General features: G+C 42.0%; 2 protein-coding genes across 2 annotated transcripts in view; one reads left to right on the plus strand and one right to left on the minus strand.

The window, feature by feature from the left end:
• Window positions 1-23,498, minus strand: part of gcc2 (GRIP and coiled-coil domain containing 2) — a 63,312-nt gene that overhangs the window by 23,197 nt on the left and 16,617 nt on the right. Inside the window, exons 17-24 of the mRNA XM_084083898.1 lie at window positions 22,612-22,731; window positions 18,341-18,505; window positions 16,849-16,953; window positions 15,491-15,653; window positions 13,521-13,621; window positions 12,112-12,189; window positions 10,123-10,260; window positions 8,102-8,223 (exon numbers count right to left, since the gene is read on the minus strand). Of these exons, the coding sequence (XP_083940024.1) occupies window positions 8,102-8,223; window positions 10,123-10,260; window positions 12,112-12,189; window positions 13,521-13,621; window positions 15,491-15,653; window positions 16,849-16,953; window positions 18,341-18,505; window positions 22,612-22,731 (992 nt within the window). The remainder of the gene's footprint in view (window positions 1-8,101; window positions 8,224-10,122; window positions 10,261-12,111; window positions 12,190-13,520; window positions 13,622-15,490; window positions 15,654-16,848; window positions 16,954-18,340; window positions 18,506-22,611; window positions 22,732-23,498) is intronic.
• On the plus strand, window positions 601-7,108 carry LOC311064134 (uncharacterized protein). Its single transcript, XM_084083901.1, has 2 exons — window positions 601-870; window positions 2,850-7,108. Exons 1-2 carry the CDS (start codon window positions 768-770, stop codon window positions 4,532-4,534), a joined length of 1,788 nt encoding a protein of 595 aa, XP_083940027.1. The 5' UTR covers window positions 601-767; the 3' UTR covers window positions 4,535-7,108.

Raw genomic sequence — 23,498 nt, forward strand, 5'->3', positions numbered from 1 at the left:
GAAACAGCAGTTTAAGTACTTTAAGTATTTTTACACACTTTGATTACTTTTTACCCACGGTAGTTACTTTTTAGTCACTTTAGTTAATTTAGTTACTCTAAGTACTTAAAGTACTTTTACTCAAATTGTAGATCGGTCATTTTAGTGTTTGTGTGTGCACGCAAGTTTGCTGAGCCAGCCTCTGTGTGTGCATGTCTTTAAGTGGCACATGTGTTGCACTGTCTTGTTTGTGTTTAATTATTGTAACTGGTTGCATGTTTGTGTTGCAATCAGCTGCGGCTGTTGAGGCCGTGCTCATACGGACAAACACACTCAGTCACTTGTTGGAGCAGTTGGCACCGCTCAAAAACTGAAATATTCAAGTAAAGTAAATGTATCTAAAAATGTTACTCAAGTACAGTACTTTAGTAAATATACCTAGTTTCCAGCAGTGATCTGGGTGCATGTACCCATATGTGACTTTGTGAGTGCTGGAGCAGTTGGTGGGGAGTGGGTGGAGCAGTGGGTGGAGAGTGGGTGGAGCAGTGGGTGGAGAGTGGGAGGGTCCTGGTTATGACAGCACTGTTCTGTCCAGTGTTGATCTGGGAGAGTTTAGCCAGGGAGCGGAGCAGAGGACTGGGTCAAGTCATTACCAGTGTCCTACTGACCTCAAGACCGTAAAATGTCAGCAAGTAAAGTCAGATCCCAAACGGTAAAACCCGGGCCTCAAGAGTCGACCATCAAAGTGGACCGAAGGAGATGAACTATTTGGGCTTTTTAAAAGAGAGATGTCGTCCAACAACTTTTCAGCTGCTGCGTCAGAGGAGGAACAGCGACAGATCTACCAGCAAGCCATGCTGAAGCAGCCTGTGATAAAGTTACACAGAATAGGTGTGTGCATGTTTTTATGTCACTGTACACTTTTCTTTCATCTGCAATAGAAAGCAGATGAACAGAAATGTTGTGGAGTAACGAAGTAATGCTTCCTTCCAGCACTAAATTAACTGTAGACAGAATGAACGTGAAGACAGCGAGTGTGTGTGAGTGTGAGAGAGAGAGAGAGAGAGAGAGAGAGAGAAAGAGAGAAAGAGAGAGAGAGACAGCTGCAAGAAGAATCAGTCATCAGGCAGACCAGGAATCAGCCTAAATGTTCCAGCGGCCAATCAGTGCCGGGCAGTTGCTGTTGTCGCCCTAAATTTAGAACAGTATCATTTGGTAATACAACACTGCATGCTCACCAGCCCAGTGGCCTTGTGGTTAGAGTGTCCGTCCTGAGATTGGGAAGTTGGAGTTTGATCCCTGGCTGGGTCATACCAAAGACCGATGTTGGGCAATATATTACTCGGGAAAATAATATGTTACTTATTACATATTACTCCTAAAAAAGTAATACTGTTATGTTATTTATTACTTGAAATCAAGAGTTATATATCATATTACATATTACTTTTGCCCCCCCCCCGCCCCCCACGAAAATAATAAGAAAAAAAAAGACAACACAATTTGTTTAGCCAGCTCCTTTTTGAACAGAATCCAATTTATTGGAATAATAAGAGTCACCAATCAACCAACGTCTATAAAACAAAATAGTCAACAGTCTTTTTTTTTTATCGAGGCAATGTTGCGACGCATCTACAGCGTGAATAATTGCAATGTGGAGTCACGTCTGGTAGGATTAACTGTTCATTGTCATTATGAAAGTTTATTGAATTCTGACGGAGCAAGTTAATTAACTTGAAGTAAATTGAGCAAACAGGAGGAGTAGGCTGGGCTACTTGTGTGAGAGTCTTCTCTTGTCTCTACGTGGAGCATGTGGGTCACACCCACATGACACACCGCGTCTCCGGCTCATAGACAATACAACCGCAGAGAGATCGATTTTTATCTCGGTCAGAAACAAAAACAAATCACTTTCATTGTAACGAGTAACGCAGCGTTATTTAGATCAGTAAAATGGTATAATATTACTGTTTTGGCAGAGTAATACATTGCACTACTCGTTACTGGGTAAAATAATAATATTGCAGTAATATATTAACTCATTCCCTGCCAAGAACGTAAAAAACGTAATTATTTCCAATTACCAATTCTGCTTAGGACGTAAAAGATTTAATTTTGAAAAAACTTTGATTTTAAAAGATCTCACCGTCCTTCATCTCTCGCAGTGACACATTTCATTGTAGCACACCCGGATACGGAAATTACGTCAATCGAAGATTTTCGTTTCCGCCTGCTTCCTGTTTAAGTCCCCCTCTAAATCGGCATTATCTCGGCTTCGTTTTTCTCCGCCGTGGAACGCTGTTTAGAAACGCTGTTTAGAAACGCTGTTTAGAAACGCTGTTTAGAAACTGCTACTACTGCAAAATTGAATGTGAGTTTTCCGTTCACATGGCGAAACATGGTGTTTTTACGCTGGGCTGGTGGACAGACACTCCGCCCCGATCGGAATGTCTGTTGTCTGAGCGACGTGCACGTATCGCCGGTGTGTTTAGAAACGATTGTTGCGATCATAATGAAAAAAAAAGTTATAAAAAACACTAAATCGCTGGCAGTAGGCAAAGACAGCCTGAAATAAGTCTGGCAGACAATGAGTTAAAAGTTACTTGTTACTGCCCAACACTACATAAAAAAGGGATCCAGGCCTGCTTGGCACTCAGCATCAAGGATTGGACTGGGGGTATGTCCCTACTACATACTAGCGTCATGTGGAGTGGGTGTACCCGTACATCAAGCTGCCTCATGCTACAGAAACAGAACATAGGCTCCTGCCCTATGGGCCTCATGGCTCGACAAGGCTTACTTACTAATACAACATAGCTTGCATGTAATTTCAAAACATGTTTTTTCTCTCTCCTCATTCTCCATCCCAGATGGCTTTCCTGTCCAACTCAAACATATCTACTGCCAAAATAGACATCTCAAACATCAGCAGAGATTTCATACAGGGTTGAAGCCACACCACTGTGACCAGTGTGGGAAACGGTTCAGCCAGAGCAGTAGTCTCAAACTTCACCAGAGAATTCATACAGGAGAGAAGCCCTACACCTGTGACCAGTGTGGAACAAGGTTCAGCACGAGCTATACTCTCAAACAACACCAGAGAATTCATACAGGAGAGAAGCCCTACACCTGTGACCAGTGTGGAACAAGGTTCAGCACGAGCAGTACTCTCAAACAACACCAGAGAATTCATACAGGAGAGAAGCCCTACACCTGTGACCAGTGTGGAACAAGGTTCAGCACGAGCTATACTCTCAAACAACACCAGATAATTCATACGGGGTTTAAGCCCTACACCTGTGACCAGTGTGGAACAAGGTTCAGCACGAGCTATACTCTCAAACAACACCAGAGAATGCATTCAGGTGAGAAGCCCTACACCTGTGACCAGTGTGGAACAAGGTTCAGCACGAGCAGTACTCTCAAAATTCACCAGATAATTCATACAGGACAGAAGCCCTACACCTGTGACCAGTGTGGGAAACGGTTCAGCCAGAGCCGTACTCTCAAACAACACCAGAAAATGCATACAGGTGAGAAGCCCTACACCTGTGACCAGTGTGGAAAACGGTTCAGCCAGAGCAGTACTCTCAAAATTCACCAGAGAATTCATACAGGTGAGAAGCCCTACACCTGTGACCAGTGTAGTAAACGGTTCAGCAAGAGCAGTAATCTCAAACTTCACCAGAGAATTCATACAGGACAGAAGCCCTACACCTGTGACCAGTGTGGGAAACGGTTCAGCCAGAACGGTCATCTCAAACTTCACCAGAGAATTCATACAGGAGAGAAGCCCTACCACTGTGACCAGTGTGGGAAACGGTTCAGCAAGAGCTGTACTCTCAAAGTACACCAGATAATTCATACAGTAGAGAAGCCCTACCACTGTTACCAGTGTGGGAAACGGTTCAGCCTGAACGGTACTCTCAAAGTTCACCAGAAAATTCATACAGGTGAGAAGCCCTACACTTGTGACCAGTGTGGAAAACGGTTCAGCCAGAGCAGTCATCTCAAAATTCACCAGAGAATTCATACAGGACAGAAGCCCAACACCTGTGACCAGTGTGGGAAACGGTTCAGCCAGAGCAGTGCTCTCAAATATCACCAGATAACTCATACAGGACAGAAGCCCTACCACTGTGACCAGTGTGGGAAACGGTTTAGCCGGAACGGTACTCTCGAACTTCACCAGAGAATTCATACAGGAGAGAAGCCCTACCGCTGTGACCAGTGTGGGAAACGGTTCAGCCTGAACGGTACTCTCAAAGATCACCAGAGAATTCATACTGGAGAGAAGCCCTACCACTGTGACCAGTGTGGGAAACGGTTCAGCAGGAGCAGTGCTCTCAAATATCACCAGAGAATTCATACAGGAGAGAAACCCTACCACTGTGACCAGTGTGGGAAACGGTTCATCACGAGCAGTACTCTCAAATATCACCAGAGAATTCATACAGGAGAGAAGCCCTACCACTGTGAGCAGTGTGGGAAATGGTTCAGCAGGAACAGTCATCTCAAATGTCATGAGAGAACTCATAGAGGAGAGAAGACCTGACCTACCACTGACAGTAGGAGATTAAAGTAAAAAGCTTCTCTGTAAAATCTCACCTCAAACAACATTGCATTGTAAGATACTTTGGGCAATGTAGTGGTGCACACTTACCGATACAAACGCACGCACGCACGCACGCACGCACGCACGCACGCACGCACGCACGCACGCACGCACGCACGCACGCACGCACGCACGCACACACACACACACACACACACACACACACACACACACACACACACACACACACACACACACACACACACACACACACACACACACACACACACACACACACACACACACACACACACACACACACACACACACACACACACACCTCAATATGTCTTCCACCTGAAGAATGGAGATCTCTTGGATTTTCTTGAAAATTCTAGGCTACCACCCAAAGTACTCACATAATTACCTTTTTCTTTATTATATCATAACTTCAGCGACAGCAGTGGATTAAAGTTATCATGGAAATGTCATGATCATATAATGATGATGAAACTTTGGTCGTTAAGGTCAGGTGTAGTTGTGGAAAAGCAGTGGTGTAAAGTAACTAAGTACGCCTACATGTACTCAAGTACCACCCGTGGAGTGCCTTAAACGTAATATTACATTAAAAAAATTAAAAGAAATCCACAAGGGGTGCTCTAACGCAACTTAGGAATGATCCTAGAATCCTCTTCTAAATCCTAACAGTTGTTTTTAACAAAAAACTTATGTTGCTATAATATCAGTGGTTCTCAAACTTGTCAAGGACCCCCAAAATTATATGTATTTGTCCGCGGACCCCCCCCCCCCCCCCCCCCATCTCAAAATGTGTTGTTCCAGGGACCCCCAGAAGCAAATATTTGTGTTAAAAATGTATTCAAAGATTTGCACTAATTTTCACTATTTATTTTGAAAAATAGCAGATCTACAAGCTCGTAGCGCGCCACTCGGTGCCGCGCTATGAGCTTGTATATCTGCAATTTTTTTTATCGCCAAAGAAATCTTAAAATGACACACAGATGCGTTCCCGGTCGTAATGGGTTAAGCATCTCTGGACGTTCAGTGTGACAGGGATAAGGATGGCTGTCTACCAGCCCATCCATGCTATTGTAGGCTAGTCAAACTGAGACCGTTTATACAACCACTACAAACACATCAAAATAAATGGAAGGTCATTTTTTTTTGTGTGTGTGTTAACCCTTTTAGACCTGAGGCCGATTCTAAAAACGCTTTATAAATCCTGACCTAAGTTTTCTGAAAAACTTCAAATATGTATTAAAAAAATACAAAAAATGTATGTTGCTATATATACTGTACATAGCAACAAGAACCCCAAAAGGGGATCCAGTCTTGAAAGGTATAGTTACAAATAGGGGTTCCCGCCCAAAATGGGTTAACAGAAACCGCTACTTTCACCGGGGGAAATTACTGTGGCGATTTGACAGGTTTCATGCGTTAAATCACAGTGAAATGTGAATCGATCCCTATCTGCTGGTCTGTGTGTGCAGACAGTTTCATGAAAAATGGCTCACTCAAGACCGGGGTCCACATTTTCCTCCTGTCCCCCTTTTTGTTTTTGCTGAGGTAAAACATTGCCCACGGCATTCGTTGGCTGACGTAGGTTGTAGATTATTGTCACGCAATATGACATGTAGACTCAATTCGACTCGACTCGCACAGTCTGACAAAGTAGATGATAAAGATTTAACCTTCCCCTTTTTTGTCCCAATTTAGTCTTTCTGTCAATTCCCAGTTGCCCTTTGTTACTGTTAGTACAGCGGTTGTTACCACAGAGTGTGAGTATTGTGTGACTGCGTGGCAGTGTGTGTGTGGGTTTTGTGTCAGTGTATGTGTGGGATTGTGTGTGAGTTTTGAGTGTTCACTTCCAGGTGCTGACCATCACCTGATTGCTGGCTGCCAATCACCCTAGCTCCTGGTGATGGGGTGGAGAAGACTGGAGAAGACTATTTAAGACCTGTGAACACCTTGGCACCTTTGGCAGCACTTGCAGTAGTGCTGTCCACCCACACACACTTAGGGCGTGTTCGGATATATGCACTGAGCGCACTGGGTTTCCCTCTGGGCGTTCGTTTATTGAGTGCACTTGGTGCGGTGTCGTTCGAAAATTGAGTGCGCTGCACCCTCAGTGCACTGAATGCCCGCACTGAGCGCTCCTACCTCAGAAGCTGGGTTTTCCAGTGAGTCTAGTCTTGAGCGCTCCCCGGAGGTGAAAAATCATCGTTCACAGATTCAATGATGATTCAAAAATCATTGTTCATAAATCGGAAGAACTCAGTGCGCTCTATGACGTCACCGCCCGTGCACTCAGAAAACTGGGCACATTCTCGGTGCATACATCCAAACGCGCCCCTAGTGTTCTTTGCATTGTATTTAAGTTACTGTATTTTGAGTCCTTAAGTCATTTTGTTATATGTGCAAGCGCTGGGCCACGGAAGCCCGCTTTTTGTATTAAGTCATATCTTGTTAGATTAAATTAGAGTAGAGAATAAGTAGGATTTTATTGTACTTTATTTTGTGTTTGTCAGGTTAGTGTTTTAAAGCTCAAAGCTTAGGTGTAGGACTGTTATGTTTATTTCCCTGAGTTGTTCCGTGTGTCCTATATGATTTGAAGTATATATGAAGTATTTCATTTTCTGCTATTAATAAAAATGGGTTTCACTCCCAGTTTATGTTGCATCCCTTTTTCCCCTAGACTATAAGGACGAAACAGCGGTTCTCAACCTTTTCTGGATCAGAGCCCACTCGGAAATCACCAAAGTGTTCGCGGCTCAACCATCTGACCACTTAACACGGCAGCCGAACACGGCAGCTGTGTTAAGGGGTCAGATGTGTGGGGCCGCGTGCATTTTAATTTTAATGATCAATATATCGATTGTGTTTCGGCTTGGATCAGTGGAACTAACATAGTATACTTTCAGTTTTCAGTTCAGTATCACAATGACAACTTTTTTACAAGGTTTCTAAAGAAAGAATACCATGACATGTTTGTAACATTATTGTTTTATTAATTAATGTATTAATAAATATGAATATTAGTGTTATTTTATCATTAAAATCTTAGTTTTTTGCCAATCATTCGAGGGCCCACTTGCAATATCCTCATAGCCCACCAATGCCCCCCCCCCCCAGGCCCACAGGTTGAGAACCACTGTTGCGCTATTCTGCTCAGTTCAGCTTCCCACTGAACAGGAGTCCTGAACAAGATCTAGACAGCAGATGTAGATCTGCTTGTTTTCATACAATTGTTCATAAACGTCTGCCTGTAATGACATGCTCAAGATGGGGACGGCGAGTTGAAAGGGGTTTTCAAGTCACACAGTGTGATATGTAAAGATGGTATAAAGATGCCGGCAGTGGCTCAGGAGGGAGCATGGGAAACGGAAGGTACCCAGTTCGATCCCGGGCTGGCTCCCCCAGAGTTGGTGTTGAAGTGTCCTCGAGCAAGACACATAGGGCCATAGACATCTTGAGCTTTGGATAAAGGTGCTACATAAATGCCCCGTTTACCATTTAGAATAATTCAGGTGAACAGGTTGCGTTGTTTACCGTTCTAGTTTGCCTGGTTCTCCATCACTCTGCGAGCTGCTCTTGTTCTTCTGTTGTTTGAGAACGTTGTGAACGCGCACCTTGTAGCTCTCAAACTCTGCTGTTGTCGACGTCAGTTCAGCCTGTAAGCAAAACGCAAACACACACACATGCACACTCACTAGTATGTACATCTACACAGAATAGATTATAGGGCTATGGTTTGGGAGAGCATGTCACAAAGAACAGAATGTGTATGTAATCAAAATGAAATACACTTTAGCATTTTCAAAAACCTGAAATCTGCCCTGTAATGTGTTCCATCACATTCGGAACCGTTTCCGGAACTGGTTTTATCAAACTGTCAGAGCTGGTATGTGGACTTCACGTCTGATATACAATTACAATACTGGTGGTTCTCAAACGTTTTAATTTCAAGGACCACCATAACTCGGGTCCATTAGGTTCCATTTGTACACTCTCAGAGTTACAGACCTGTAAGGGTCCATTTGGAACCCCCTATAGCAGTGGTTCTCAAACTTTTTCTTGTCAGGGACCCCCAAAATGATATATATTTGGCCGCGGACCCCCATCTCAAATATTTTGTTCCAGGGACCCCCAGAAGCAAAGATTTGAGTTAAAAATGTTCGCTTTAAAAATATACATATTCAAAGATTTGCACACATTTTCACGATTTTTCAAAAATAGCAGATCTACAAGCTCGTAGAGCTATGAGCTTGTATATCTGCTATTTTTGAATAGCCCAAAGTGTAAAATAGCTTTTTAGCTCAAATCAAAAAATTACACAGTTCCAGGTCTTAATGGGTTAAGGAACCGGAATCGTTAAGATCCTAAAAAAGGATCCCAACCCTACTTCCGGCACTGTGGTACCGTCTCATCCCTAATTCTCTCCCTCCCTCCCTCCGCTGATGGAGTTGGGTTTGAGACCCTTAACCCATTAAGACCGGGAACGCATCGGTGTCATTCTTTATGTCAAGGACCCCCAAAATGTATTTGGCCACGGACCCCCATCTGAAAATATTTTGATCCAGGGACCCCCCCAGAAGCAAAGATTTGAGTAAAAAATGTATACATATATATTCAAAGGTTCGCACACATTTTCACGATTAAGACAAAAATAGCAGATCTACAAGCTTGTGTGACGTTATACAGTATGAGCTTGTAGATCTGCTATTACAGACGTGTTCCCGGGTTTGAAAGGGTTAAATGCAGGGCTACTCTCCCCAACCCGGCACTGATGGAAAAATCCATAGCAATACGCCTGCGAGCGGTGTTGAGTCACGGAGCACTAACGGAGGCTGGGGGGGGGTGAGGGGAAAATATAGTACATGTAATGGGAAGAGAAAGAAGGAAAGGAGAGAGGTAGAGAGCGCAGAGGAAGAGTGATGGCGCTCCTGGAAGCCGTTCTGGCTGATGGATTGTCCATCGGGGGTGTGACTGTGAGCTGAGAGTGCCGTGGACTCGCTATATTATGCGGTGGTGAAGAAGAAGTACTCAAGATTGTTTACGTAAAGTAAAAGTAGCTATACCACCAATATGAAAATACTCTCTGTATTAAAAAAAATGACTAGAGTAAAAGTACCCAAAAAACTGTGCCAAAGTAAAAGTATTAATACTTTTACTTTGAGCTTGTAGGTCGAGCAGTATGTAAGCGTACAGCAGACATATTTATACATTGTCGCTGTCGGGCGGAAAGCTTTTATCTCCATATTTCAACATTTCATGTTTTTTTTTCTTCCGTGAGTTAATGCCCGACTTCATCATACAAAAGTGGTGAAAATAGCCGATCTAGAAGCTAACAACGTGTCACGAAGCCACGCTTTGTGAGCGTAGAGATCGCCGATTTTTGGATATTTTAAAAAGTTTTTAAAATTATAATAGAAAAGGAACGGTTTGACATACAAGGTTTCCACCCGACAGAGAAAATGTGTGTGTGTGTGTGTGTGTGTGTGTGTGTGTGTGTGTGTGTGTGTGTGTGTGTGTGTGTGTGTGTGTGTGTGTGTGTGTGTGTGTGTGTGTACCTTGGCGGTGTCACACTCCTGCTGCAGGCTGGAGATGCATTGCTGCAGGGAACTGCTGCTCCTGTGCTGTTGCTCCGTCACGCAGCGAAGCTGCTCCTGCAGCCGATGGCACTCTGCCGTCACCTCACACAGCTGGATCTGAGCGCACACACACACACACACACACGTTTAAGGTAGGTGTTCCTAAACCCTTCAATGCCATGAACCCTCAAATAGTCATAATCCTCTGGCGGCAGCCCCCCCCCCCCCTATTACGATATGGCTTTAAAAACAACAACGAAAGTAGCGGAAACAGCCTGGGTGCAAATATATAATATGGCATGAGGGCAGTTGTATTTATTAAACTAGGTGGTGGTAAGGATGTACACGTGCTCCAAGTGAAAGGGCACGGACATCAACGGGAGCAGCCGGAATTAGGGATGAGTCCGACTATTCGAATAGTCGTTTGTAGGATAAAAATCGAATATTAAAAAAATATATTAAAAAAAAGAAGAAGTTCTGCTGCAAAGGCTATATTGTTTATTTCACCACGTCTTTAATAGTTTAGTTACAATAATATAAAAGATGTACATGCTACTGTCTTTGTTAATTTCTGAAAATCAGTTTATAGGCCAATGCAATGCTGTTATTGTAACCTATGAGTCATTTGATGAAAATCCCAAGAATAATTTCACCCAAACAAATCCCAGTAAAAAAAAATGGCCGTGGTCGAATATTCGAATAGTCGGTAAGAATATAATTATAGTAATCGATTTTCATTTTGGTCACTTTTACACATCCCTAGCCGGAGTCCACCAAAGCTTAGGTAAAGCAGGTGTCAGAGGAGGTAGTGATGAACGTGTCCTAGTCTTCTGGCCTCAACAGAACAGCTGTACAGTCACATGACGCCAAAAGCGCTATAATAATAAAAATAACGCCTTCCTAAGTCCCGTAATGAGTCCTCATTCATGTCCAAGAGACAGCAGCGACATCTTGACATTATCAACTTAATAATCACACTTTATTTAAGCCACCTATTAAAAAGGTAGGTTAAGTCATATTTTTTGGTTAAAACAAAACATTTAAAGCACTATATTGTGATAGTCATCATTGCTATAGACTATAGAGTGTTTGTTCAGTAGCAGGGGTATCTGCGTCTCTCAAGCTCTTGAATAAACAGGGGGAAAAATCAGGTGGGTGGCCAATGTTCGGCCAATCAGGAGAAAGTACCAATTTATCAGCTTCAACTTTATAGTGTTCCAGTTTCGAGTTTGTCTACTCATTTCTGTTTCATCAATGCCAAATGCACTTGTTTATCCTGAGTCCTGTGTGAGTTCTCTCTACTGATTGGATAAAATTGGTATCCCGACATGAACATTTATTTTCTGTTTAATCAAGAGCTGGTGGGACATGGAGACCCCCGTTACTGAACAAACACTCAACACCAATGAGTACTATCAGAATATAAAGCAATTTTACACTTATTTTAACAACAAAATATAACTTGCCCTACCTTTAAGGCATGACAGAGATGCACTGCTCTGCCGACGGCAGAGCAATTTGTCCTGTGAGCTAGAGCCACCTACTGGACATACCATGTAACAACAGCCTACATAGAGTATTCTAATACACTTCATAATGGTCCAAGAGACATCCCTGTTATGTAACACACAACATGTCACAAAGAATGAACAGAGCAAAAAACGAGCGCGTCTTTTGGAGTAAAAATCCCAAAACAAGGTGGTCTTTGGTACAACTGGGTGACAAAGGAAAAAGAACAAATGTAAAAAGCCTTTATTGAATTAACTAATGCATGGCAAGAATAAAAATAAAAACAATGCACCTACGAGTTGTAGCACACAGCCTTCATCAGGGTGACTAAACATGAATGCAATGACTTTTATAGGAAACTAGATGTTCTTTCTCTTGATTGGATCAAATTAGCATCCCGACCTGAAAACCGTATTTTGTGTTTAGGGATTTGGTTCAGGGCGGGTGGATATGGTTTACCTTGGAGCTCTCCAGCTGTTGCAGATTGGCCTCCAGTTCACCTTTCAGAGAGGCCTGCAGCACCATGTGAGATGACTCCTTCTCATGCACACGCACACACACGCACGCACGCACGCACACACACACACACACACACACACACACACACACACACACACACACACACACACACACACACACACACACACACACACACACACACACACACACACACACACACACACACACACACACACACACACACAAAAACATTTTTTATAAGGTTACACACAGCAAATACAGAAACATTACGCACGTGTTGTGCAGACACACACACACACCCACCCCCACCCATCCACACCCACCCACACACACAATTAACTATGCCCTACAGCTTCAAGGCCTCCACTAGGTTATCATGCACACACATGGTTGCGTAACACCATTTGCATTCATTAGATGCTCAAGTTACATTCTGCTGTTGTCAGGCAGAAACCTTGTAGCTCCTTATTTCAACTTTTTATGTTTTTCATAAAAAAACAAATTGTGCTCGTTAAAGCAATAAGCCACTAGAGGTCGCTGTTTACTGTAGATTTTACAATGGCTGAGGGGCATGGTGAGGCATGACACGTAGCGGAGTACCTCTGACCAGTGGTGTAAAGTAACTAAGTACATTTACTCAAGTACTGTACTTAAGTACAATTTTGAGGTACTTTTACTTTACTGGAGTATTTCCAATTGTCTATACTTTTACTTCTACTCCACTACATCTCAGAGGCAAATATTATACTTTTACTCCACTGCGATTATTTGAAAACTTATATAAATTATTACATTATAAAACATACATTAACCACTTTAGCCCTATTGTATACCTAGGCTATTTGAAAATAGACGATCTACAAGCTCACAACGCGTCGCATCGCGATGCGTTGTGAGCTTGTAGATCTGCTATTTTCAAACATTTTAGTACTTTTACTTTTGGTACTTTAAGTACGGTACATTTGGATAACAATACTTTTCTACTTTTACTCAAGTAAATTCTGAATTCCGGACTTTTACTTCTACATTGCAGAATTGGTACTTTTACATAAGTAAAGAATTTGATTACTTTTTCCACCACTGGCCATTTATAAAATCTACCTCGTGTGGAGCAGCTGATCCAAGCTGATGCAAGGTGTAGATATTATTGTATATTAGCACGGAAATCAGCCAATCAGAATCAAGGATTGGGTCTATCCGTTTTAGAAGACTAAATAATAACTACATTAGATCCGTTGGAACAGATGTTTTTTTTTTTCCATTTCCTGAAAAGTAACAGTTGTGGACACCCGACGGCGACGATGCAGTAATAGGAAATCCTCTGGGACACGCACAAGCACACACACACACACACACACACACACACACACACACACAATCAAACAGACCTGTTTTTTGGCATCAGCCAGATCTTTCTTGGTCTTCACCAGAAGCTGTTTCATCTTGGACATCTTCTCCTCCCCCTGATCCAACTGGGACTTCAGACCCTCTGAAATCACACACACACACACACACGCACACGCACACGCACGCACACACACACACACACACACACACACACACACACACGCACACGCACACACGCCACCAAATGAGCTCAACAGAAATAAAGGCTTTTGATGTCGTCTAACACATTTGAGGAGGAGTGCGATGCTCGTTCTCGCAGTACTGGGATGAAAGAGGGCTTTAAATCTCTGACCTCACGACCATTCAATTCACATTATTTCGGAAATCGTTAGATGCATCTTGACATCTCTACTTTCACCTGGATTTGATCCAGTTCGTTGTGGATTATTCTGATACAGTTAAGAAAATATGTTCTGTGGACATACTGGTGACAGAACGACAAATGTGTTATACAGCATATTAACCACCCTGTAGTTTGACTGCTTTTTCCCCGTCTATACCAAATATCTTCGCCAAAAAAAGTAGCCGATCTACATGCTCAAAACGCGTCGCAAAGTGACACGTTTTTAACTTGTAGATCGGCTATTTTTTGGCGAATGTTCCGGCCTAGAATACAGTAGGCATGCTGGGGTTCAAGTGGTTAATGCATCATACAGAATTTGTCAAAGAACAAATAAATACATTAATGAATGTGCTTTTCAATTCGTGATTAACACATTGGCTGCCATTGACGCAGATCTGCGTTCATTTGCGCAAAAGCCCGTTGGCTGCCATTGACGCAGATCTGCGTTCTTTCAAAAAAAAAATTTTTTCAAAATAAAAGTTTTTTTTTTTTTTTTTTTTTTTTTTTTTTAATTTTTCAAAAAAACCCAAAGACCAAGGAGATATGATTTTCCGAAGAGTTTTGCTCCCAGACACTTCCTTATAACTGAAAACTTAAAAATTATGTATCTCGGCTCCTAAGTGCTTTTTTTTTCTCATTGAAAAAGTCTGGCAGCCAGCTGAAGGTAAAAATTCAAAAAGCTGGCAGCCAATGAGTTAATTGCATGCATATTCATTTGAGCTCAACAGCATTATAAATGAGGGTCTACCCACCCAATCAGAGCGTTTACATGCACTGCAATAACTCATTAATATGAATGTGTGTGTAACCAGTGGTAACCTGATTAATACAACCCACACATGCACTTCTTTTTTAGCTTCGTCATGTTTTATACAAATATTTTACCCCTATTGTAGCACTTTGAGATTGGTCTCAAATGTAAAGTGCATTATAAATAAAATGTAATATTTGTTATCATTATTCATTTATGTAATTAGTTGTATTAATGCACCACCTCTAATATAAATGCTGGTATAACCACTTTCAACCTGGCATCCCTACTTTGGGCAAGTCATTATTGGCAAGAATATATATATATTTTTAAGGTTCTAGCTGATCTACAAGCAACCCTGCGCATCGCAAAACACAGAGCTTGAATAATATATACATAAATTATAATTGGTCCCCACTATTATGCTCATTATAAGATAACAATCCTCAAGAGGAGGGTTGCGGACGGTTCAGAAACATGCTAACTTTCCAGGAGGAGAAAGGCTGTAATTTATATTTGATTGGAATCCCCATTTGATGTCATTGGTAGGCTGGTTTCTAAACTGTCCACAGCCTGCCAATGAGACACAGAGTGAGTAGACAGAAATGGTGCCATCCTATAATGAGCATTATTAGTGAGCGCCCATTATACAGTATGAAGATAATATTGAAAATGGGGTGAGTACTCCTTTAAGTGGTTAAACAAATGATCACCATAACCCAGACATTCCCAGTAATTGTGGCACTTGTGTGCATGTAAATACAGTCACTGTATCTACTAGGGTTAAATACATTTCTGAATAAATTAATGAATGAGCGAATGAACGAAAGAATGGAAGAGTGAACACATGGGCGTACCAACGTCCTGTTGGAGCGTGTTCTCTCTCTGCGTGTGCGTGTGAATCTGTGCCTTCAGCTCCTCCACACACGCGTCTTTGTCGGACATGTCGGCGTTGAGCTTCTCTACCAGTTGCACATAGTCAGCCATCTCCAAGTCCATCAGAGAGCTCTGCTGCGCCTCCTAGCGGGACAAACAACACATCACGTTAATTGTTGATGAAAAGGTGAAAACAGTTAAGTATATGTTTTTCTCAGCCAGGCCAGGGCCCTGTTTTCCTAGGTGTTGGTTTAATACGGATTGATTATGATGATAACAACTAACACTGATTATCAGTGATATTATTGTTTGAGCACTGGCTGATATTAGTTCTTCAAAACGTAATTGAGCTTTTGCAATCCGGGCTTCCGTACTCTGGAATAACCTACCTGATGAGATATGGCAGTATATACAAATACTGTATATACTGTTATGTTTTCATTTTACTAACATTTCTTACAATGCACTTTGTAAGAATTGTTAACCCATTAAGACCTGGAACTGTGTCATTTTTTTGATTTGAGCTAAAAAGCATTATTTTACACTTTGGCTATTCAAAAATAGCAGATCTACAAGCTCATAGCGCGGCACCGAGTGCCGCGCTACGAGCTTGTAGATCTGCTATTTTTGAAAAATCGTGAAAATGTGTGCAAATCTTCTGAATATATATATTTTTTAAAGCGAACATTTTTAACTCAAATCTTTGCTTCTGGGGGTCCCTGGAACAAAATATTTTGATGGGGGTCCGCGGCCAAATGCACATAATTTTGGGGGTCCTTGACATGAAAAAGATTGAGCACCACTGATATAGAAACATACGTTTTTCAGAAAACTGTTGAAATTTAGGAGACATGTAGAATCGGCTTCAGGTCTCAATGGGTTAAAAAAAAGAAAATGCTACACAAATAAACCTTATTATTACCATTGTATGTCATCCAGGTTAAGGTTAGGATTATGATTAGGCATTTAGAGGTTAGGTTTAGGGGTTTGGGTTGGTGTTCTATCCGATTTATACTTCAGTTGCATTCGAGTGTCACACATCAAAAATTGCCGATCTACAATCTTGTAGATGATATTCTGGAATAATCTCTTATGGGGGGACGGGTCCTTGACATGAAAAAGTTTGAGAACCACTGTGGTAATGGCCCAGCATCAGTTCCAGTGCTGTGGGTTCTAGTGTGAGTGCTTGTGTTGTAGCTCCAGGTCTCTTATACAGTACATCTCTCTATTCATACACTGTATTACTGTGCTGCTGCTATCGCTTCACTGCATGTCTGACTGGCTGATCTGTGTGTGTGCGTGTGCGTGTGCGTGTGTGTGTGTGTGCGTGCGCGTGCACCTTGCGGAGTTGCTCTAACTCCTGGTCTTTCTGCTGAGACTGTTGCTGTTGCTTACGGAGCCGAGCTGTCAGCTCTTCTACCTCCTTCATAGACAACGACAACTCCTGCAGAGAGAGAGACAGTGAGATTATGGGTGGAAAATAAAATGTTAATAGATGCATCGCAATGCGGACATGGACGATTATGAATCGATTCACAAATATAGAACATGTTTTATGTTGGTACTGCTCAATGTTTTTGTTTGTTTTTTTATCATATTTCTAATTGCACAGAGCAGCAGCCAGATTTTGGTTGGTTAGCAGAAGTATTGAGAAGCCTTTATGTTATAAGTCAGTATTATTTTACTAAAAGCACTTGTTTATTTTGGCAAAATATTACCTTCCAGTTGACAGTGACACATCTCTTCCATTTGTTTTTATTATCAATAAAAGATAATGGAAGTAAATGAATCTGTTTTCATTATGGATCATTAGAAAGTACTTTATTAGTCACACAGTGAGTCGAATCGAATCGTCAGGTACCGCCCCTAACAGAGATCAGACAAAGATGGCGCTTGGAGATGTGGATGGCTGGCAGACGCAACTTTTCGCAGCCCCATTTGCAGCTGCCTCGGCCAGGAAAGCGGTGATTCAGCCTTGCCAGCCGCACTAAAAGACTATGGAGCACTTTCTTCTTGGCTGCCATCAGGCTTATGAACAAGCACTGAACAAAATGACACTGCATGGTCTATCTATATGGCCACTTGTCTGTGGCTAATGTAAACCGACCAACTGTATGACAATGCTGTTTGCACTTGTGCCATGTATGCTGCTATATTGGCGGATTCTGTTATGCACCTTCAGGTAGTTTAGATTTTAACCCATTAAGACCGGGGACGCATCTGCGTCTCATTTTAAGATTTCTTTGGGCTATTCAAAAATAGCAGATCTGCAAGCTCATAGCGCGCTACGAGCTTGTAGATCTGCTATTTTTGATCTTGAAAAATATTTTCTAGATTTTTTTCAAAAAACTGTTGAGATTTCATTTTTTTTTAAAGAATCGCCTCAGGTCTTAATGGGTTAAAATAGATGTATTTATGTAGTTTAGTTTTTAACACGGATCACATGGAGGTTTTAACACTGAGTTTAATGTCTTAACCCTTGAGACTGTTGCTGCTGTGTTGGTTTTAGCCGCATAATGAATTTCACGTGCCTTTTTACTTTGTTATTATTGGTATTGCTGACGAATTTTTAAACTACGTCTTTATAGTTATCGTCTCTGTCGGGTGGAAACCTCATGTCCAGATTACAAAATACCAAAAGTAGCAGATCTGCAAGCTCAAACCGCGTTCACACCGCGTTTTGAGCTTGTGGATCTGCTACTTTTGATGCTTTGAATAAAAATAAACACAAAATATGGAGATAAGAGGTTTCTGCTCGACAGCAACGTTATAGGGGTATGAAAGGCCCTTTTTGGGCAGATCACGATCGTTCACGCTGCTCATCACCTCACCTTTGTCTTGTGGTTCCTGGTGGTCCTCTCAGCCAGCAGGTCTCTGTCCAGGCCGGCGGTGTGTCTGTGCAGCTCCTGACACTGAGCCTCCAGCTGTCTCACTGTGCTCCTCATGGTGTCCATGCCGGTCAGCAGGTCCTGCTTCTCACCGAACAGGGTCTCGTTCTGCCATGACACACACACACACACACACACACACACACACACACACACACACACACACACACACACACACACACACACACACACACACACACACACACACACACACACACACACACACACACACACACACACACACACACACACATTACAAACGTAGTCAACATACAAATCGTTGCTGTCGGGCTGAAACCTCTTATCTACAGATTGAAACCTTTTGGGTTTTTTTCTGAAAATTAACGCCCTACTTGATCATACTACAGCGTCACACAAAGCTTTTGGACATAATTATGAGGTTTCCACCCAACAGAGACGATATCGTCGCTGTGTCCAAAAAAAACATTCTCACAACGTATCACAATGTGTCGTGCTGTGACGTGTTTTGAGTTTAGATCTGGTAGATCAAAAGAAGAATGAACATTTTAGGCGCTGCTAAACAGTAAACACATTTCCGCCTGGTTGTTAGACGGTTGTTAGACGTTGTGGATTATGTCCATGTGAGACAGATGGAGCACAATGCAGTAAAAATGTAGTACAAATGATCAGAAAATAATAGGGCTTAATATAACACGTTGTGATCGGCTATTTTTTAAATAAATACTGGTGTGCCTTGAGGGTGACTTGCCCTTTGGTGTGCTTTGGCACAAAAAGTGTGAAAACCCCTACTATAGGTGACAGCGTGTCAATGTCTTATAGTGCTTGTGGAGTTGGAACCGTCCGGCAGTAAATATTCATAAATGCATTTCTGCTTTCCCACCGCAGGGCCTAAAACCATCATTGAATACCCAACATCATCAAGCCCTCCCTCTGGATCGCTTTGACTGAACACGGTTATGCTGAGCATGGTTAGCCAACCGTGAGGTTTAAACCGCGTCCAGCCGAACAGAGCCACACCTTGGAAAGGCAATTGGAAATGTTCTTATTAACTGTGGTCAGAACTGTTGTGGCGCAGTGGAAAAGGTGCCAAGCCCAACGCGCGGTGATGGTGCGTGCTTCAAAATGGTGTTGTGGGTAAAAAGGTTACTGAATGCATACGCATAAGAGAGATTCACAAACTCACGTTAACAAGGCAGTTAAAGTACCTATCAATATCAGGCATCATTTATGTCATTAATGATTTTATACTCTAAAAAATATGGGTCTTCAACAGGGGGTCCAGGACCCTTAGGGAGTTATTACAGGGTACAGGGGGGCTTTGTGTGATAGGAGGTGAACATTTGCCAAAACATAGCAGGCCTACAAGCTCAGGCTTGTAGATCTGCTACTGTATTTTGGGCAAAGAGGTTTGGTGTAGAGGGAAAAAATAAGTGGTTAACTGTTTGAAAATACACATAAATATGAATCCAACACAAAACAAAAGAAAAGACACACACGCGTATGCAAACATACACGTTTGTCCAACGTACAGTGGCTGATGTGGCACACATGGATGCACACATGTGACACATTCAAACTCATTCAAGCAGATCTGACAATGAGACGCTCTGCGGGCCCCGTCTGTCTGCCAGCAAAACAACAAGCTCCCATCATCCATCCATCACCTTAACACACTATACAATAAACAGAAAGAGAGACACAGGTCCCCCAGCCTACTGGGGCTCAGTGGCGGCAAGTAAATAAGTACATTTACTCAAGTACTGGAATGAGTCCACTGTTGAGGTACTTTTACTTTGCTTGTGTAAAGTATTTAAAGGTAGGGTAAGTGATATTTTTTGGTAATTTCTTTGTTTTTGTTAAAAAGGTTAAAGTACTATATTCTGATAGTAATCATTGCTACAGAGAGTTTGTTCGGTCACAGGGGTCTCTCCAGCTCTTTAGTAAACAGAATATAGTACATTTTCAGGTACAGTAGGTGACAAAATGTAAGCCAATCAGGAGAGAGCACTGAAAATGCATTTTCTGTTTAATAAAGACCTGGAGAGACATGGGAGACTCCTTTTACTGAACAAACACTTTATAGCAATGAGTACTATCAGAATATAGAGCTATTTAACAATTATTTTAACCAAATTAAATCACTTACCCTACCTTTAACTGTTTCTATTTTACTCCATTACAATTATTTGAAAACTTTAGTTACAAGTTCAGTTGTAGATTTAGGTTATTATTAAAAAAACATACATTAACCAATTACGCACTATTTTCGAAAATCGAAAAAGCCAATAGACAACCTCACATTACGTCACGATGCGACACATTCTAGATCTGCTATTTTTGAAAGGTTTTGACCAATTTTAAAAACTTGGGACATTCTGAAATGGGACAATCTGCATAATGAGTACTTTTAATATTGAAGATTTTAAGAATATTTTGATGCCAATGCTCAAGTACTTTACTCAAGTAAAATTCTGAATGCAGGACTTTTACTTGTAACAGAGTATTTCTACATTGTGCTAATGCTACTTTTACATAAGTAAAAGAAAAAAAACTAATACTGTGTGGAAGAGTACTTCTTCTTCTGCCGTTCTCCCCAGAGGCCTATGTGCTCACACAGGCAGAAAGCTCTCCCTCTGGAGGACAGAGCATAATGGTAGCAGGCAGCAGATGGAAGGAGGCCTAGCGCTGCACCATTTACCTGCCTGGTGCTCCCAGGGTGGAGAGAGAGGTACACACAGAAAGATAATGGTTCTTAAATGGTTCTTTAAGAAGGCTTATGGTTCCAGGAAATACTATCACCGACTAAAAAACAATATTATTTAGTGAATGGTTCTTCGTGTTCCTCATATGGTTCTAGAGCAACGGTTCTCAAATGTTTTCATTTCAGAGACCCCAATAACTCTGAGAGTGTACAAATGGAACCAAATGGTTCCATTTGTAAACTCTCAGAGTTACAGACCTGCAAGGGTCCATTTGGAATCCTGTCAAGGAACCCTGAGGGTCCCTGGACCCCACTTTGAGAACCACTGTTCTAGAGAACGCGTTGGGACGTGTGAGCTTATAGTCAACTATTTTTGGCCAAGAGATTTGGTGTGGAGGGGAAAAAGGGAGCAGACCAAGCATAGACCTCTGGCAGACAGCGGTTGATGAAGTTTAGGTTAAGGGTTCTTCATAGAACCAAATTAAATGGTTCTTTAACCCATTTAGACCTGAGACCGATTCCAAAAAATGCCTTCTAAAAAGCAAACAAAAAAATATTCAAAATAATTCATTCAGCTATATCTATAGCAAAACTAAAATTACTTTGTTCTTTTTAACCCCAGGCTATATTTTCCTTAATATTTTTCTTGCTCGTCAGACGCACACTTGACGTCAACAAGTGCGTTGATCAACCCTTCAACAACGACGCAGCGTCACTTTGTATCAGTGCCAGTGTGAAAGCGGCATGAAGAGCCACTTTCGGTTCCAGTTGGCACCTTTATTTTTCTGAGTGAATAAAGGGGTTGAGTGTGTCCCAGCTGATGGCCTGTTTTGTGGTACACCGGGCTGTCAGGCTGCATGGTAAAGTGTCTGGTGCTAAATGATTGACCGTAAATCAGACGGCAGGCAGGCAGGCGGTTGAGCTGGGTGAAATGTATTTAGGAGAGATGTACTGCAGCAAACCGTGGCCGACCGTGTTGAAATTTACTTCTGTGTGCACGTGTGTGTGTGTGTGTGTGTGTGTGTGTGTGTGTGTGTGTGTGTGTGTGTGTGTGTGTGTGTGTGTGTGTGTGTGTGTGTGTGTGTGTGTGTGTGTGTGTACTTGTACTGTATTACTATACTTGTGAGGGCCTCATGTCCCTGCAAATATAGTAGAATTGGAGAAATAGACATTGTAAGGACTCTTTAAAAATAAAAAGATGTTGTAACATCTTTTATTGTAGGCTTACAATTAGGTTTGGTTTAGGATTAGACATTTAGAAGTTAAGTTTAGGGGTTAAGGTTTTGAGTTGGGAGTATGGCAGATTTCCTTAGTTACATGCTGGTGCGAAAATAGCTCATCTACAAGCTTCCAACGGCGATTTTTGGCAACAGGGTTAGGGTTAAAAATTGCTAAAAATATATACAAATGGCATTCACAAAATTGCCATTGTAATACGTGTGTGTGTGTGTGTGTGTGTGTGTGTGTGTGTGTGTGTGTGTGTGTGTGTGTGTGTGCGCGTGTGCGTGTGTGTGCTGTGCGTGTGTGTTACCTGTGTGACTGCAGTGCTGAGCCGTTTGGTCAGCTCAGCGATCTGTCTCTCGGCCGCCTCCGCCATCTCTCTCTGCTTGTCCAACTGCTCTGTCTGTCTGTCGTAATCCATCTGCATGTTCTACACACACACACACACACACACACGCACACACACACACACACACACATTTGTTTACTATGGGAAGCTTAATGCAGAGAAACATTATGGATTGCAGCCATTGGACAGTGTTCCATGGCGGTTTGGAACACTGACTCATTAGTCACGCTCATAAAGAATAAAGAGACCTCAGGGTAATTTACAGAGACCACTGGGTGCAACGCACCTTAACAATGCACACAATGCAGTGGCTTTCAAATGAGCTCAGCTTAAAGATGCAATAAGTGATATTTTCTTTGTTAAAATACGGTGGCCGTATTACTGTAGAGTGTTTGTTAACTAACAGGGTTCTCCCCGTCTATCCAGCTCTTTAGTGAATGCATTTTCGGGATACCAATCTTATCCAATCAGGAGACAGAGAACTCATACAGGATACAGGATACAGGAAAAACAAGTGAAATTGGAAGCGATGACACAAAGAAGTGAAAACTGGATCACTATCGAAGCTGATAAATGGGTACTTTTTAAAGGTATCCCTTTAAAAAAGATCAATCAGATGACTGCAGTTGATTCAGAACGCTGCTGCTTGAGCTCCCTGTGTGTCAAAGAATTGATTTCAAAAAACTACTATTGGTTTAGGGGCCAAAATACATTTCTGATCTGGTGCGACATTATAAACCATCCAGATCTCCTCAGGTCATCGGGGAAAGGTCTGCTTTATGTCCCAAAAAATTAAAAATAAACGTGGGGAAGCAGCATTTAGTTTTTATGCACTACAGTATCTGGAA

Source organism: Gymnoscopelus microlampas (genome assembly GCF_963454915.1).
Source record: "Gymnoscopelus microlampas genome assembly, chromosome: 17".
NCBI classification, from domain to species: domain Eukaryota; kingdom Metazoa; phylum Chordata; class Actinopteri; order Myctophiformes; family Myctophidae; genus Gymnoscopelus; species Gymnoscopelus microlampas.